Below are 17,722 nucleotides of genomic sequence, written 5' to 3'. Positions count from 1 at the left end.
TCAAAACATACCAACAATATTTGTCTTAACCCTTTCCCTCAGAAATTGTCAACAAGCAATGTTTGTAAGGGAAAGGGCACACTGCTTCCTGATCACAGGGAACACAATCTCTTTTGAGGAAGCCATGTTTTCTCAGGATGGCCACAGCATATTCACACATCCTTTTAATATTAGGGTTAACGCTTACTCCTCCTTCACAAGATATGCCAGGACATCCTGATAGTATTTTCAGCATGACAAGATAAAAAAATCCTGTCAGATGATCTATGATAATGACCCATACAATTTCAAAGATCACAGTTTGAACTACTGATAGATCATTTTGAGCAGGTTGAACAGATCAAGAACTGTGCTTGCACACTGCTGGCAAGCTTTCATTTCTTTTGGGCTGGTAAAATCTGTAAATTATGTCCATAATACTGCCTTATCTGTAGATTTATTGTACATATTGTAGACCTTGTATACTCTTACTGCTTATTGCACTTCTGGTTAGATGCTAACTGCTAACCTTGCATGTGCAATGACAATAAAGTTGAATCTAATCTAATCCAATCCAATCTAGATTAATGTATTATTATGTCAGTTCATAATACATTCATGTTAGTTTACACAGTTTGAAATGTTTCAATATATTGGTGGATGTCGAAATTAACATTAGCCATGTTTAATAAAATCTATAAAGGTAGTGTTCATTGTGAGCCCATGATATTACATGCAATAACAAACTGAGCCATACTGTAGTGTTTCAGATTTTATAATTGCTTTGGGGTCTGAAGGCCAATAGTTCGTTCCGCCAGGACGAGAGGGGGCGGTCAAGAGCTTGTTTCGTCACAGCATTGTTTTTTTGTGCTCATGCGCTCCAACAATAGTTGGCGCCCGATGATCCGCGGTGCCGTCCCGCTACGTGGGTACGTACAGAGAGAGAGAGAGCGAGCCGCAACCAGGCAGTAACTTACAGACGCAACACAACGAAGATCTTCAGGCCGCAGACTACGCCGTGCATTTCGCGAAAGAGCCATTAAAGGGCCAAGAGGTCGGAAATGTTTAAAAAAATACGTTAATATTTGAACGCCTAATGTGTAACGTTATGTGCGTCAGGGTTTTTAGATGACCGTTGCTAGTTAAATTAGCTGGCTAACTAGCGTGCTATATTTGATACATGGTTGTTATTACATTGAAGTTATGTAATTTGGTTGTGGCGTATGCTGTTTATTGATTCATGTTATGTGCTCGCGGCGATCAGAGTGATTGTTCGGGTGTGTTGTGTAGCAATGGCGGCGGGGGCAGCTAACGCTAGTGTTCCGCTAGCACGAAGCTTAGCAGGAAGACAGGCCATGTTTGTTTCGTGTAGCTAAAAACGGGCTAGGATTATAGCATAAGCACAGCTCATCGCAGAGCTGTGCAGATTATTAGGAGGATTTCAGAATAACATATAGCCACATAAGACGCTGATAGCATGTTATTTAGCTTTTAATTCGACGCCACGAAACAACAATTCGCGTTATGTAAGAAAGGGCCGCCTTTCCCGGGCTTTCGCGAAGAGCGTACATCTGTGATTAGCCTTTAACTTGAGCAGTCCGACTTGTGTATGTCTTGATATCTTGACTTTTAAGAGCTATGACAACACCGCTTCCCAGCGAGCAATACAACTAGTAAACTAACGTGACCCACTTTATTTGCATTCGCTCGCGTCGTGTGTTGTCTCTTCGTGCTTTATGAAGGGCGGAAGCTAGTCGCGGCGGCCATCTTACAGCTAGTTAGCTGTTTCCAGTCTCTGGCGCACAAGATGCCCTCCTTGTGTTTCCTCGAAGCTGCAGAATCTGTGTCTGCGTGACTTGATCTCGACCAAGACGTGAATGTATGACTGAGAAATTACGATTAAATTTAAGAACTCAAGGCGGCCTGTCAGCTTTCCAATTCAGTATTATTTTATGTTCTAGCTGTAGTGCTAGTTAGCCAGCAAGTTAGCTGATAATACATGCTCAAGGAAGCTAACTAGCAGCTATTTAGCCAGCTATCCTAGCCAGCAGTGTCAAACCAGCTGTATGGAGGTTATGTGAAAGTGGTAAACATGGGTTTTAGTTGATTCTAAGTTTATGGCATGTTTAAAGGGTTTCATTGTTGATCACTTTGTTTGAGAAATGTAAATGTCTACTCAGTAGATTCATATATATATATATATATATATATTTATATACCTAGCCTGTCAAGTTAGCCAAATATAAACTCTCTATATGCTAACCTTAGCCAATTTGTAGCCAGTGGTATTTCTGCTAACTAGCTTTATGATTGTTTATAGAGATGCCTAATTTTTGGTTTACAGTTTTTAACCATAAAATGTATAGCAAGTAGTGGTGTAGCGTTACATAGCCCAGGTTCCAGTTCTGTTGGTCTACAGCCCACTTTATTACCTTAAAAGGATATTGATTGTTGTATTTATGTAAAGAGAGAGGGTAATATGTGCACATCCAAAAACTTTAGGCAGGTGCTCAATCACATAGAGCACTTCACTGTCAATAAACTAAATTTGGCACACTGCTACTACTGCTCTCCAAGTCAGAGTTTATTAAAATCACAAAGTTTTGACCATAAAGTCTTCCTTAGGCAAACAAGTGATCAGAAGAGTATATGTATATATTTTGAAGAGTATATAGTATATTATTTGCCAATTGTTCATTAAGTTGAAGCTGTGTGGCAGAAATGTATGTAATTATTTAAGACCACAACTTGTTTTCCGCATTTTTTTTTTCAGGCAGTAAATTCAATATAAAAGTTAAATGTTTGCTGTCTTCCAACAGGGCGGACTGATCAACCCTTCAAGTTGCTGGAAAGCGGGGCTTGTTGAACAACGCTAAGTTTCACTTAACCGGGAAGACGGAAGTCGTCAGGCTGGAGTGCGTCCTGATGGCCGAGTCAGAGACTGACTGTGACACACCAGGTCTCGATACATTGGGATCTGAGTGTGTCATTGCCCATACGCAAGTCGTTGACTTGCATTATGGAGCGGAAACTGAGATTATGACTCAGGAGGATAAAAGACTTGACCTAGAGGCTATACATGGTGATTTAGGGGCAGTGACCTGTGTGGATGTGGTAACAGAGACGGACCATGACTACATTAAATCTGAAATACACCACGATCATCATCAGTACTTCAGCAGCGCAGAAATCAAAGGCAATGAGCATTTGCTCGGTGAGGTGCTGTTGAAGACGGAGATAGATGGTGGAGAACACATCGTAAAGGTGGAGTCAGACCACGGAGGGGAGCTTACAGTGGAGTCAGAGAATGGAGTTATCATCCATGAAGCCCATGGCCTGCAATGCAGTGAGTGTGGGGAGATTTTTGGCTGCATGTCTGATCTGCATGAACACTTTGAAATCCACAAAGCCACTCACCCCTACATTTGCGTCCACTGTGGTGAGAGCTTCGCTGTTGAAGCCAGCCTAAGAAGTCACATGAGGATTCACATGAAAGAGATAAGTTATAACACTGGTCTTGAGATGGTTGGTGCATTCAACTTGAAACCCCACCAGATGATGCACTCTCCTGAAAAGCCACACAGATGCTCGGAGTGTGGCAAAAGCTTCGCTGCTGCCATCACTCTCCGGGAACACATGAAAATGCATTCGGATGACAAACCCTACAAATGCACCCAATGCCGAAAAAGCTTTGTGCGCAGACGGCATTTGAAAAAACATCAAGAGCTGCATGCCCACGACAAGCCGTTCACCTGTCTTCAGTGTGGGAAAGGCTTTACGACGGCTTCTAATCTCAAGCAGCACCAGAAGACTCATGCTGGTGAGAAGCCACACATATGCACCCAGTGTGGGAAGTGTTTTGTGGCAGCAGCTACGTTGAGAGAGCATCAGAGAATCCACTCAGGGGAGAAGCCCTACAAGTGCACCCAGTGTCGGAAGAGCTTCGTCAGGAAACGCCACCTCAAGAAGCATCAGCTGGTCCATCAGGGTGGGAAGCCCTATCGATGTTCTCAGTGCGACAAGGGTTTCAACCATTCCTCCTCCTTGTCACGACACCACAAGGTCCACCTGGAGGCTAAGATGTTTGCCCAGGCTGATAAGGATTTCCCCTTCGATACGACGGTAAAGAGGGGAATGCACACAGGTGAAAAACCATACAGCTGCAACCATTGTGAAAAGAGCTTCAATCATTCGTCGTCACTATCCAGGCATCAGAGGACTCATTCCGATGGGAAGTCCTACACCTGTGCTCAGTGCGGGAAGAGGTTCAATCATCCCTCCTCTCTCGCACGGCACCAAAGGGTTCATTTGGAGGATAAGTCAACATACAGTGCTATTGCAACAGGAAAGGGATTCCCCCACACTACCATCTTGAAACAGAGAATCCTTCAGAGTGAGAAACCGTATAGGTGCGCTCAGTGTGGAAAGGGTTTCAATCATTCGTCTTCTCTGTCTAGACATCACAGAATTCATATTGATCAGTAAGCCTGTTTTCTCTCCCATAAGTGGTGCACTACCATTCATTCCATGATTCAGGCCAGCTTGTAATGTTAGAGGGTTTGGCAAAAGATGCAAGAAAATCCAGAAAGTCTTGAGTGGATGTGCTCTGAGCCAACTTGTCAAGTCAATTCCTTTGGCTTTTTAATAGCAATGAATTTCAATTTGGTATGATTGACACTGAAATCCCCTGTGTGATGTTCACATGACTAGATGCGTACATTAATTCTGGAACGTGGTGTATGATTAAAACCATAGACAAAACTTCCTTCACCACTGACTTGTACTCTAAGCTTGAAGTTTATTGAAACCTGGCACAAGTCGGTTTTGAAAGGTAGATGATTTCTGCAAATAGGCCCAATAGACAACTATTCACTCCCCTACTTTGTATCTTTTCCCAATCTCTGTATCATTAATGGGTTGAGAAACTGATATCATGTGTAAATATATGTTGATTTTCTTTTATATAGCTGTATAGTTGAGTAGTGTGCTGTTCTTTTCTGAAAAAAAAAAAAAAATTGAGAGCTTGTCTCATGTATGGTCCAGTTAGTCTTATCCATCTCTTGTAGGTGAAGTGGTATGGTGCTTTCAGGGGATGAGACCAGTTTTGAACAAGTTGTCGTATAGAAAGGCTATATTAATTATAAACCATTTATGCTACAAACCAACAGAATTTGCAACATAAAACGGCATATTATTAACTTGACCGACCGCTGGAAGTTCACTCGAGAGCAGCACAAAAGTGAGGGGCAAGAAAAGTCATCTTTCATGTTGTCAGTTTCAGCTCCTCTGAATTGTACTGCTGATTTTGTTAAAACAAGTGGACTTGGTACAGCCTAAGTATTCCCCTAAATGTCTTCAGTGCTTCTCCCTGCTACCCACCAATGTTACCAATGACTGACTGCGCGCGCATTGAAGATTTGCTCAAGTCAGACAGCACTGTATAGCATTTAGTTGTATTCTGGGTACATTTAGCAGAGTATCAACATTTAATAATAATAATAATAATAATAATAGATTGTGTATACTTTAATGCAAATGCAAAATATAGCTTGCTTTTCTTTTTTTTTGAAGTTTGTTTGATTTTTGTTTCCCTCCCCCCTTAATTCCATGGGTTTGTGCTTTCTATTTACAGTTCTGTGTATGGAGAATATCTTTTTACAAACGGATGTATTTTTTTAATAAGGTTTGGGTAAATGAAAGGTAAATGAATGGAATACTGTTTTTATGGGAGTGAACGTTGTATCGGAACTATTCTTTCTTTTCCTTTGAAAAACAATTGTGCTTCATCACTTAGCATAGGTTTATTCATTGTGTTAGTTAGGTGCCTTATTGCATGCCATGTAGAAATATATGCTGAGCTGTAATAGAAAAAAAAAAGGTTTTGGCTCCTGCTCCCTTGTTTATTTACATACTAATCAATGTTTTAATTTGATTTTTTTTTTTTTGCTTCTCTGTATGTGAATGTTTACACTGTTACTTCTATCTTTTATTTTACTTGTCTGTCAACAAGCCTCTTTGTAGAATAGAGGCTAAAGAAAGTTACAATTTCATTGATCCATATGTTGAATGCCCTCTATAGTAGTCAATTCTTGTCCTAACTGTCCCCATCTTTGAGTGGCTCACATATATGGATAAATAAAAGTTGTTGACTATCAACAGTGTTTTTTCAAGTGTTTTTATAGAACCTGTCTGCTTCCATCAAGGTTTGCTTTATGTAGTGTATTAACATTATTTAAAGGGTATTTATCCTGTCATTAAGGAGGATACATTATTGGTGACTCAATATTTTACATTTAATTTGTAGGATTGTTGTTAAAATCTGAAGGTCAGATCATACTAAAAGAGTCCTTCTTGGTAAGGTTATCCTTGTAGCAAAGTAAACAGGAAATACAAGTTTGTGGCTGAAGTGACCTTGTGTTAGATGTGTGTGCGATGCCATCTGCTGGTGTGTTCATCATTCTTCTGTGTGCCTTGCTTTTAGGTTTAAACCGGTTTTGTTTCTAGTGATTGAGATTACATGTATAGATATTTTCTGAACCGGTATAGTGAATTTGCTTTTTACATTAAGTCTTGTAGATTTTTTTTCAAAGTCCTGAGCAGTCAGTAAACACGTTTCCTATGTTGTTGGTGATCATGTTTACTAGAGATGTCAAGTTTCAGCAATTCATGATCGAAGTCTTTTTAATGGTTTTGGAAATGAATTACTTATTCAAGATTACTTATGTATTTTCAGCTGAAAATCCTCATTGTTTAAAACCATGTAAATGTATGTCTTAGTATTGTTAATTTTTGCGAGTGTGGAAGTTTTTTTTTTTTTATTTTATTTTAACTGAAGATTACTGAGAATCTGTACTAACACATGGGAAGAAACCTCAGCTATATACCACCCAGTATTCTTTCCTCCATTCAAACTCTGATTTCAGTTTTGATGTTTTAAAACACTTACAGTGTTTTCCCAGTTTTGTCTTTTTTGGTGAGTCCTTGATCTGTCAAGGTAAGCAATTTTGTTGCCATCTAAGTATGTTGTGTAATGTGCTGCTTTATAAATTAGTGTATGTATTCATTTTCAGATGCTACATCAAGCACATTGAAAATACTTTCTACAATGTGAAGTATTTTTGATCATCAGTGGAAAACATACTTTGGATCTGGATGCTTGAGTTCTTTACATAACCTACAAAAACTATTTCTTGTGGATGTTGGTCTCTCAACTTTACAGCTTCAGATGAATAATCTAACCGAGCTGCAGGAGCTTAGAGTCGGGACAAATAACATCCAGTCTATGTCTCTGCCTCCATTCATGGGCACCTTTAAAGACTTCAGTTTACTTGATCTACATGCCAATAACTCATTGTTGCGAGAGATCGACAGAAACATGACTTTGATTCTCTCTTTGAATCCGTTATGCATTGAACCCGGAGCTTTTGTTTCTTCTGCTGCTCAGAAAGCTGGTCTAAAATCTCTATATGGTCTTAATGTGAAAAGGCTAATGTTTGGAAAGTACAGATGTGATTACAAGATTATGTCATCAGATGCAAGCTATTTAGATGGTCTTTGCTTTATTAATGTTCATGAGGTATATTATTACATGAAAGAAAGGCATGATGTGCCAGTTAATATATTTCACTGTATGATAAACGCCATAGTTGTAGCTGTGAAGGGTGGGATAATTGGTGAAATAGTGAATGTGCCATTTCATGAAATCAAGGAGCTTTATTTGATTTCCAATCAATTGGATAATGTGCCAGTTAAGCAACTTTCACTTCTCCATACTTTAGAACAACTAGTATTTACAGACAGGGTTACAACCCAAATTTCAGACTTCATAGACATGCCTAAGCTTCAGTACGTGGATCTGAGTTCAAACCAATTTACATCAACATCATGCTGCACATTTTTTTTCTGGGACCCCTGAATTGAGGTAAATAAATTTGAGTCTAAATCTACAATTTGGTCTTTCTGTAGGACCAATTGATGGACTTGATTCCCTTGAGATTATAGATTTCCATCATACAAGGGTTGTAGGTATGGGATACCTCTCACTTTTGAGGTATTTGGATGTTTCTTATTCAAGTATTAACTTTGTTAACATATGTTTCTTTTACGGTCTGAGTAATCTTAAAATGGCCGGCAATACTTTTCAGGCTGATGTAGCAAGATATTTATTTAATAATCTTACTTTTCTGGAGCACCTTGATCCATCATCATCATTCTGGAAGATGTGGAAGAGAGAAAGACTAAGAAAGTGTTTGGACTTCATAAGCATCTGAAAAAGAACACATATCTAAAATGGAGCAGAGACACTTTGAGTAAAATGAGATTCTGGATACGCCTCAGGAAAGCTATTATTGCCACAAACCAATAATATACTGTATATGTTTTAAATAGATAAACTTGAGCCTCATTTTCAACCACAGTTTTAAAGAAGAATTATTACATTTTATGTTGCGTTAAACCATTTTCCCATGTCTGAGCTTCTTTTAAAAACTACAAATAAAGAACTTTCAGTACATCATGGAAATGCACGTTGGAAATTAATAACTTCCCTTTTTGAAACAAAACTAGAAGTGAGAGATGTTTGCAAACATGCAATACTAAGACAACAGAGAATAATCAGATTTATGTCAAATGTGATATCAATTGAAAGGGCTTCACACTCACTGATGTGGGAATTGAATTAATATTCAAGATCTAATGATAGAAAACGTCTTGGTTTGCTGTAGGATCTAGAATCTCCTGTCTAACAGTTTGTTCTTTGTCACATCAAGTTTTCCAGATCACACGCAAGTTCATTTCTAATAATGATCGTGACATTTGGGGGAAGGATGATTTTCCTATGCTTAATCTTGATTCTGGTGAATGCTGGACAAGGACAGGAATGTACCACGGTAAGAACAACCTAGTTCATATTTATATGTTTTATTTGGTTTTAATTATGTTCAGTTTATGTGGGCCCAATAATTAGTTGAGTAGTATTTTGCAGTAGTGTTACTGATATTATTCTAGTGAGCTAAAGTGTTATAAACATGCAGGACTTCAGAACTTTGGTATAGATTTGACTCGTTCTCTTGAAATATTAATTTCTTCAATGTACCAAAAAACGAAATATTGTATTATATTATATTTCTATTAGTAAAGCAAAAAGGCCTTGGTCTCTGAACACAAAGTTATAAAAATAAAAGACCAAATGTAAGTTGAAGTAAAAATTAAAAAATGGTAATTTCCTGTGTCTTTCTTTTATTTCTAGATAATAAAGAATAGGGAGTACTCATGTTCTGGGAAGAATTTGACTCAAATTCCCAGCACTCTTCCCTTCACCGTGACTTCTCTGGATTTCAGTTTCAATTTCTTGAGCTCTTTGCATAAGTGTGTATTTCCTGTATTGTTGAATTTAGAAGTCTTGGATCTCACAAGGTAAATAAACAATCATGAATCATTATGTGTTACAATTAAAACATGTTTTACATTTTCTTTTCATTTTGCCTTTCAGATGCCACATCAAGCACATTGAAAATGATACTTTCTACAATGTGAAGAATTTGATTACTTTGATTCTCACAGGAAACCCTATTACATACTTTGGACATGGATGCTTGGATTCTGTAAATAACCTACAAAAACTATTTCTTGTGGATGTTGGTCTCTCATCTTTACAGCTTCAAATAAATAATCTAACCGAGCTGCGGGAGCTTAGAGTCGGGACAAATAACATCCAGTCTCTGTCTCTACCTTCATTCATGAGCACCTTTAAAAACTTCAGTTTACTTGATCTACATGCCAATAATATATCCATCATCAAATCTGATGACACTGCTGTGCTGCGAGAGATCGGCAGAAACATGACTTTGATTCTCTCTAGGAATCCATTATTACACATCGAACCCGGAGCTTTCCAAGGCATTTATCTCAAGGAGTTTCACATACAATCTGCATTTGTTTCATTAGATGCACAAAAGGAGTGTTTAGAAGCTCTTGCTGGTCTTAGTGTGGATAAGTTGTTTATTGGTAGTTACAGAATGCAATGGAAAGTCAAGGTGTCAGATGCGAGTTACCTTGATGGTCTTTGCTCAGTTAATTTCAATGAAATATATTTTGTTCTGAAAGAATGCTCTGACTCTGAAATACACTTGTTCCGCTGTATGATCAATGCAACAAAAATCACAGTGAAAAGAGGATATTTCAAAACCATGGACAATACTCAATTTCACCGTCTTAAGGAGCTGTATTTAGGCCACACTTCACTATCTGTTGTACCATATATTTCACACATACCTAGCTTAGAAAAATTAGTGGTGAAGAATAATATACCCATGACCTTTAATGGTATCAAGGATTTGCCTCTTCTTCAGTTTGTAGATTTGAGTGGAAACTTTTTGATTATGAAGGACTGCTGTTCCCAATTTTTTCATAGGACACCAAATATTCGTTACATGAACCTTAGTCAAAACTCGGAGATAGGGATGATTGATAAGCCATTTTCTGGATTAGACTTGCTTGAAGTATTGGACCTCCACCGTACAAAACTAATCCTAGTTTTTTACTTTGGATTTTTACATGGTCTGAAAAATTTAAAGTATCTGGATATTTCTTACACAAGTATTACTTTCACAAGACAAATTTTTTTTCAGAACATGAACAATCTGACTGTGCTTAAAATTGCGGGAAACAGTTTTCGTGGAGATGCATTGACTTATCTCTTACAAAATCTAACAGGCCTGGAGGTTCTTGATATCTCACACTGTGGCATTGAAGAAATCTCCAGAAGAACTTTTACTGGCACACAGAAAATACAGCATTTATATTTGAGTCGAAACAAGTTAATGATTTTGGATTTTCTGGCCCAACCAGAACTAAATCCCCTTACATCACTTTATGTCGATAAAAACAGCATTGCTAGCATCCCACTTCATGTTCTCCAAAATTTGCCCACAAACCTTTTAGAGTTTGATCTGTCCTTTAACCCCATTGATTGCTCCTGCTCCCAGACAGATTTTATTTCATGGATTACCCAAAATCAGAACATTTTGAAGCAACCGAAAAATATTTTCTGCAAAACCTTTTCACCAAGCTCAGATTTTAGAGCGACAGACTTTGACATTGACAGCTGTGTGCACAAGAAAAGACTCACAATTGTTTTATCGGTATGTTTTGTTATAGTAGTAGTTCTTTTATCACTCTTGGTTTACAGGTTTCAGTTTTATCTTCAGTATTGCTGTATTTTACTGAGAGGCTACAGATCACCCGGACAGCAAGAATGTTCCTATGACGCATTTGTGATTTTCTCCAGCTATGATGAAGTCTGGGTCATGAATGAACTGATGGAGAATCTGGAGAACGGTGTTCCACCGATTCAGCTTTGCCTTCATATGCGCGACTTTCAAGCGGGGAAGTCCATCGCCTCCAACATTATCGATGAAGGGATAATGGGCAGTCGAAAAATCATTGTGGTCGTGTCTCAACACTTCATTGATAGTGCCTGGTGTCGCTTTGAGTTTGAATTAGCTCAGTCTCGCTTTATGATGGAGCGCAATGCCAACATCATCATCATCATTCTGGAAGATGTGGAAGAGACGAAGACTAAGAAAGTGTTTGGACTTCATAAGCATCTGAAAAAGAACACATATCTAAAATGGAGCAGAGACCCTTTGAGTAAAATGAGATTCTGGATACGCCTCAGGAAAGCCATTTTAGATCATTGATCTAAGCAAATATGTACTGTGAATATGTGTAATGTGAAATCAAATCAGCTGTTACTTCAATTTAAACAAATAATGTAAAGTGGACTTATTGCATTCAGCTGTTCTTGGTAAGCAACTCTCTTGAAAGAAAGGTGAGAAGTGAAAGTTGCATGTACACATGAATAAGTGAGAATACAGTATCAACAAAACTACTGTATATTAAACACTATTGTTTTTTTGTGGTCAAATAAATTATATTCAAACTTCTCATAAAAGTATTACTGGAAACATTGATGTGTGGATTTATTAAGTAGTATTCTATAAATAGCAGTGGAAAAGTTCCTGGTTTAGTGCTTGATGGCTCTGTAGCTGAGTTTTCAACCTTTGGAGTGTAGTTTGCTCTTTTTCACTTGATTATGCATTAGGAGTTTCACAGCTCTCTGTCTCTGAAAATAGATCATAGCTCATATGAATTATAAAGATATGAAATAGCTCATATGAAATGTCAAACAATATTTATTAATTTATTATTTTCCCTTTTTTGGCTTTCAGGTGTCATGCACATTATATTGATGATATGATGATACTTAAAGAATAATGGGAGGAATTTACTTTGATTTTCACCTCACCTGTTACATATTTTAGACCTGGATGCTTGAATTCTGTATAAATGAAACTTCCTCTGAGTTGTGCAAAACAATTTACTTACAAAGCATTAACTTTTTTGAAACTGACATCATTAAAAAAAAGTACAGCTGAAACCGCAGACCTTTACTTCCCCTTATGGTTCACCATCAATGTTTGCAATGTTTACGTTACAAAATTCACACATTTGCTTTTCTCTTTGTTCTGACATCAGCTATCACTTGTGTATTCAGGAGGTGTTACCCTAACCTGGTAAACTGTTTTTTCACACATGCTTCACATTTCTCTATTTAATGGATGTGTCAGTACAGTTTCATTGAAACTGCTACATTTTACCGCTTGTCTTTGGATAATGCCAAGAGAGTTTAAACACGTCTGGAAACAGTACAGCAAACCAAAGCCGTTACAGCACTCTGGAGAAACCCCGGCGGTCTGGAAGATACAGCTGCTCCAGCAGTCAGAACAGCTAGAGAAGTGCTGTGTGATTTCTGTCCGGCTAAGAAGAACAAGGCAGCGAAGTCGTGTCTTATGTGCTTAACCTCCTTTTGTGAGACACAACTCCAGGCTCATTATGAGTATCCAGCTCTCATGAAATACAACTGTGTATCATGGAGAAACACGAAAAACATGATATTGTTTCAGCAGCTGCTGAAAGGACAGAAAAACAGGTGAGCTTATCAGCCAAGAGAAAATTCAAACTCAGTGCAACTAAATCATGATCTAAATCAACCGATCAATGTCTCAACAATGTGAATTTATTTTTTCAACAGAAACAGCTTGGGGCTAAACTTGCGGCATCACAGCAGAAAACTGAGGAAAGAATAAAGAAATGGCAAGATCTCAGGCAGGCAGTGGCCTCCCTAAATGTGAGGATTTTAGAATTTTCTGTTCATATCTGTTACTTAATTGCTCACGTTTAATAAACTGATGCTACACTAAGGTTTATTTGTTGTAATAAATTAATGCATTAGGTCAGGGTAAGTGGGGTTTGTGAGGAAATGCAGCGACTCTTAATTAATTAATGAACAGCTAATAATGAATTAAATCATAAAAATTTAATTTGAATATAAAAACAACCAAAATAGAAAATGTACTTAAAAAAAAAGAAAAGTAAGAACTATTCGATTTGTTTACCTGCATGTCTTTTGACTATTAACCAACATCGAGAACTGTGAACAAATGTGTTGACGCAACTGTGTTGTTCAATTATTGAAACACTACCTCATAATCTCAGGTGATTCCTCAACTAACATTTTTGGTAAAAAGGGGTTCTGTTTAAAAACAACAACAAAAAACAAAAACAAAAACAAAACAAAAAGCAAAAACAAAAACAAAAACAAAAACAAAAACAAAAAAACCTTTGGGAATCCCTGCACCAGTCCTTAACATTTAAACATCAACTATCATGAATAAACATGAATTAAACACGAATAGGTTTATTAATTAACTGAATGTTGAATACTGCAAAATTGTTAAGTCATGAGATTTAAAAAAAGGCTCTTTAGATGATTAACATGCTTTTAAGAACTGTCCACTAAAAGGTTCTTTAGGGAATCCCAAAAGGTTCTTGGCTATGGCATCACTACACGTGTTAAATTAGCTCACTGTGCTGTTTCTTGCTTACCAGTTTATTAAATGTTAGAATGGTGCATTTGATCTGTTCCATCTCTTAAATGTGAGGTAGCATTTGACTGGTAAAAGAAAAATCTGGATAATAGTCCCTATCTCATCCATGCTATTTTTCTCATTGCAGCATTCATCTCAGAATGTACTGGATGAAAATGAGTGTATTTCCTCTGAACTGCTGAAGGCACTGGAGAGGAGTCATGGAGAAGTGAAGGAGATGATCCGAGCCCAGGCAGCTCTTCTGCTGACACGTGCCGAAGGACACCTGGCCAGGCTGGAGGAGGACATTACATTACTGAGAAAGAAACACAATGACCTGGAGCAGCTGTCCCAATCCGACGATCATATCCATTTCTTACAGGTATTGTTAAAAAAGCGCTGTGGCCCAAAAAGCATTTGCATTTTCACTAAACAGTTTCCTACAGATAAAATAACATATCTGCTTATTCTCCCCTAGAGCTGGCAGTCTCTTTCTGCTCCTTCTGGATATGAAGACTTGTCAAATGTGACATTAGCCCCTCATCACACTTTTGACAATGCAAAGAAAGCCATCTTTGACCTGAAAGTGCAATTAGAAGACATAAGCAAAAAAGAACTGGACAAAATCTCTTCTGCAGGTGCTCAAAACTCTATTACAATTACATAAATAAAAATAATAATAATGCGAAATATTACTAGAATTTAATAGGACTGTTTTCTATTTTATTATATTTTAAAATTACATTTTGTCCTGTGATGCCAAAGCTGAATTTGTTTGAGTATCAGTCTTCAGATCTTTTAGAAATCATTCGAATATGCTGATTTGCTGTTCAAAACCATTTCTTATTATTATCAGTGTTGAAAACTATTAATTATTAACAGTTCATATTTTGTGGAAACAATTATACACTTTTTTAATTATTTGATTATTAGAACAATAAGAAGTTCAAAAGGACTGCATTTGTTTGAAATAAAAATCTTTTGTAACATTATAAATGTCTTTACTGTCTTTTTTGATCAATATCATGTATCATTGCTCAATAAAAGTGTTAATTTATTTTTTAAATAAACCTTACGGACCCCAAACTCTTGAACGGTTGTGTGTATTTTGTGTAATATGTTTACACATACATCTTCTTCATCTGTAGTGAAAGGGGGTTAAAATTCTCCAGACTCTGGATCCTGCAAAAAGGGAGGAGTTCTTAGAATGTAAGTTTAAATCAATATAATCAACAGTGAGACAGTCATGTTATAAATTTATATATATTTAATGTTGATTAATTTAACAACACCACTTTTCAATCTAGATTCCTGTCAGATCTCAATGGATCCTTCAGCAGCCCACCCAAACCTGCACCTGCACCTGTCAGACAGAAACACAGTGGTGCAGATGAACAACGAGGCAAAGTCGTACCCGGAGCATCCCAAACGCTTCGAATACTGGCAGCAGGTGTTGTGTAAAGAGGGGCTGGCCGGCGGTCGCTACTACTGGGAAGAGGACTGGAGTGGCACAGAAACTGACATCGCTGTGACTTACAGGGGGATTCAGAGGAAAGGAAACGACCACGCTGGCAGCTTTGGGGGGAATGACATGTCTTGGAGTTTGTACTGCTCTGAATCCAAGTACTCTTTCGTACATAACTGCAAAAGAATAACTATTCCTGTCCCGTTCTTCCAGGATAGGGGTGTATGTAGATCACGAGGCTGGAACAGTGGCATTTTACAGTGTGTCTGACACAATGAAGCTCTTGCACAAGGTTCAAGCTAAATTTATTGAGCCCCTTTACCCTTGCTTTGGAGTCTGGGGATACGGGACTACTGTAAATATAAAGTACTGCTTTGAGCAGAATGTGGTTCTTCCATATTTATTTTATCTTAGTTATCATTTGAGTAAACTCAGTGGGAACAGGAATTACTTTCCTTCCCTCTTTGGGCATCACCCAAACTATGAACCACAGACACTCAATCTGATGTATGGGCCTATATCATTTAACCATCAATGTTTCTCTATCATCAGTGGGTGATCTTAAAAATAGTAAAAACCAGATTTTTTTTCACCTCATTGATTTTATTTACTTGGTTTAAAGCACTCTATAGACCAACACTGGCCCCCATCGGATATATTTTGGTATGCTATTTTACACAATAAAATAAGAATCAAAATACATTACTCTTTTTAACGGCCTTCTTTTTTATTCAAAAGACATCCACTAGACGGAGCCATTACAATTTTATTGAAGGTAAGAGATTTGTAATAATTTTTTTTTCTTAATAAAACCGAGGTAAGCAACTCTTGTGTATTGTGGTTTATTTGGCATTAACCCATCTTAAAATGTTTAACCGATATGACTAAGTCATCATGTCAGGCTTAAGAAATTTGCTTAAATGAGACAAACTTTTCACAATCAGTATCTACATTCACTGACTCATACATCACTCCTTCTTTTGACCATGTGCTCTTATCCATGAATATTATTTTCTTCAATTGCACATAGCTTCAGCTGGTTACGTCAGAACATCAAAAGAACAAAGAAAGATGAAACACGCAGCAGTGTAAACACTGATTAGGATTGCTAGTATGCAGCAGTGGATTGAGGTACTGTCTCTGCATAGTACAGCTGTGAAATCGTGTATCGTGAAATAGAAACTGACCATACTTAGTTGAGGTTTGTTTTTATAGACTGTTGTGTGGGCAGATTATGTTTTGGTAACAGCTATTCTGAAAATCTGACCAACCTTGCAGTAGGATGATAGCTGTGATGCTTGTCTGATAAAAAAAAAAAAAAAAAAAAAAAAGCTTTTTAGACAAGATGAGTAATGCATTGAACATATCAACATAAGTAGCACATCTAATCAGAGGGCAACTCCTATCAGAATGCATTAAAACTCTAATATAAGTATTACATCATGCACAGCATATCAAGCAGAACAAAACATCAGGATGTACAAACACATTATTAAGTACAAGTTGCAGCTTTCATAGATAAGACATACATATAATAATGATAATAATATGTTCATTCAACAAGACTGTTTAGCTAACCTATTCTGTCACTTGTAATGGTTTACTATAGAAGTTGCTCAGCTGTGATGCAATGATGTCTGAGGCCTAAAGCATTGCACTCATTGCACAGTTTTTCAAGACATCAGCTGGTCAACAGTTTCCTTTTAAACAGAAAACGTCTGGTGTTAAGATTGAAAGGAAAATAAGCAGTTTCTGACTTGAAGATAACAAGATGACAAACAGTTGATCATTATTATTTAAGACACTGGTTAAAGTCTAAACACTTACATTTTGCATTCGTTCCTATTCCTTTAATGTCGATTAGTTTTTTTTAAATTATTATTACATATTATATTATTAGCATAACAATTTGAGTGGAAAGTTGAATTTTAGTTAACATTAAGTAACATGAATCACATCTGAAGATGGCTGAAAGGGATGTGTATTATCACAGATGATAATTAAGAACAGCCAAATCAATTATCAGCAATTATGACTCATGACATAACATCAAATTATCACTTCAAGCTACATATCCCACATAATGTACAAAGGCTTCTCCATCAAACAAAGACTGTACATATTAAATGTAATGAATTAGTCTGCTTCAAGTACAGTACATCTAGGCCTTAGCAAGGATCATGATTAACCCTGATTGAGATGTTATATCTATAATAAAAAATCTAAAAAAAATAACAATATAAAATCCAACGTAAAACACCTTATATATAGACAATACACATATTACGAAATCTATTTAAATAAAATATTTTGGGAACGTCTTTTTTACTGCATCACGTGCGACTGTATA

The 17,722-nt window shown here is 37.1% G+C and overlaps 2 protein-coding genes and 2 pseudogenes across 2 annotated transcripts; all 4 read left to right on the top strand.

Moving 5' to 3' along the window:
- Positions 1 to 864: 864 nt before the first annotated feature.
- LOC113112930 (zinc finger protein 501-like) lies at positions 865 to 6,135 on the top strand. The gene is made up of 2 exons (XM_026278866.1): positions 865 to 1,033; positions 2,799 to 6,135. The coding sequence occupies exon 2, from the start codon at positions 2,905 to 2,907 to the stop codon at positions 4,462 to 4,464; it is 1,560 nt and encodes a 519-aa protein (XP_026134651.1). The 5' UTR covers positions 865 to 1,033; positions 2,799 to 2,904; the 3' UTR covers positions 4,465 to 6,135.
- A 685-nt stretch (positions 6,136 to 6,820) lies between these two features.
- On the top strand, positions 6,821 to 8,647 carry LOC113112931 (toll-like receptor 4; annotated as a pseudogene).
- Positions 8,648 to 8,766: 119 nt separating this feature from the next.
- On the top strand, positions 8,767 to 12,737 carry LOC113112929 (toll-like receptor 4). Its single transcript, XM_026278865.1, has 3 exons — positions 8,767 to 8,867; positions 9,227 to 9,393; positions 9,470 to 12,737. The coding sequence occupies exons 1-3, from the start codon at positions 8,781 to 8,783 to the stop codon at positions 11,676 to 11,678; spliced, it is 2,463 nt and encodes an 820-aa protein (XP_026134650.1). The 5' UTR covers positions 8,767 to 8,780; the 3' UTR covers positions 11,679 to 12,737.
- LOC113113279 (tripartite motif-containing protein 16-like protein) lies at positions 12,596 to 15,931 on the top strand (annotated as a pseudogene).
- Positions 15,932 to 17,722: the final 1,791 nt, after the last annotated feature.

This window comes from Carassius auratus, chromosome 13, assembly GCF_003368295.1.
Source record: "Carassius auratus strain Wakin chromosome 13, ASM336829v1, whole genome shotgun sequence".
Taxonomy (NCBI): Eukaryota; Metazoa; Chordata; class Actinopteri; order Cypriniformes; family Cyprinidae; genus Carassius; species Carassius auratus.
The sequence above is the reverse complement of the archived record's forward strand: the minus strand, read 5'-3'. Positions and strand labels throughout refer to the sequence as shown.

Coding starts and splice junctions, on each gene's coding strand:
- LOC113112930 (XM_026278866.1), top strand. CDS start 2,905: ATGGCCGAGTCAGAGACTGACTGTGACACACCAGGTCTCGATACATTG.
- LOC113112929 (XM_026278865.1), top strand. CDS start 8,781: ATGATCGTGACATTTGGGGGAAGGATGATTTTCCTATGCTTAATCTTG. Junction 8,868..9,226: donor AAGGACAGGAATGTACCACG/GTAAGAACAACC, acceptor TTTTATTTCTAG/ATAATAAAGAATAGGGAGTA. Junction 9,394..9,469: donor GAAGTCTTGGATCTCACAAG/GTAAATAAACAA, acceptor TTTGCCTTTCAG/ATGCCACATCAAGCACATTG.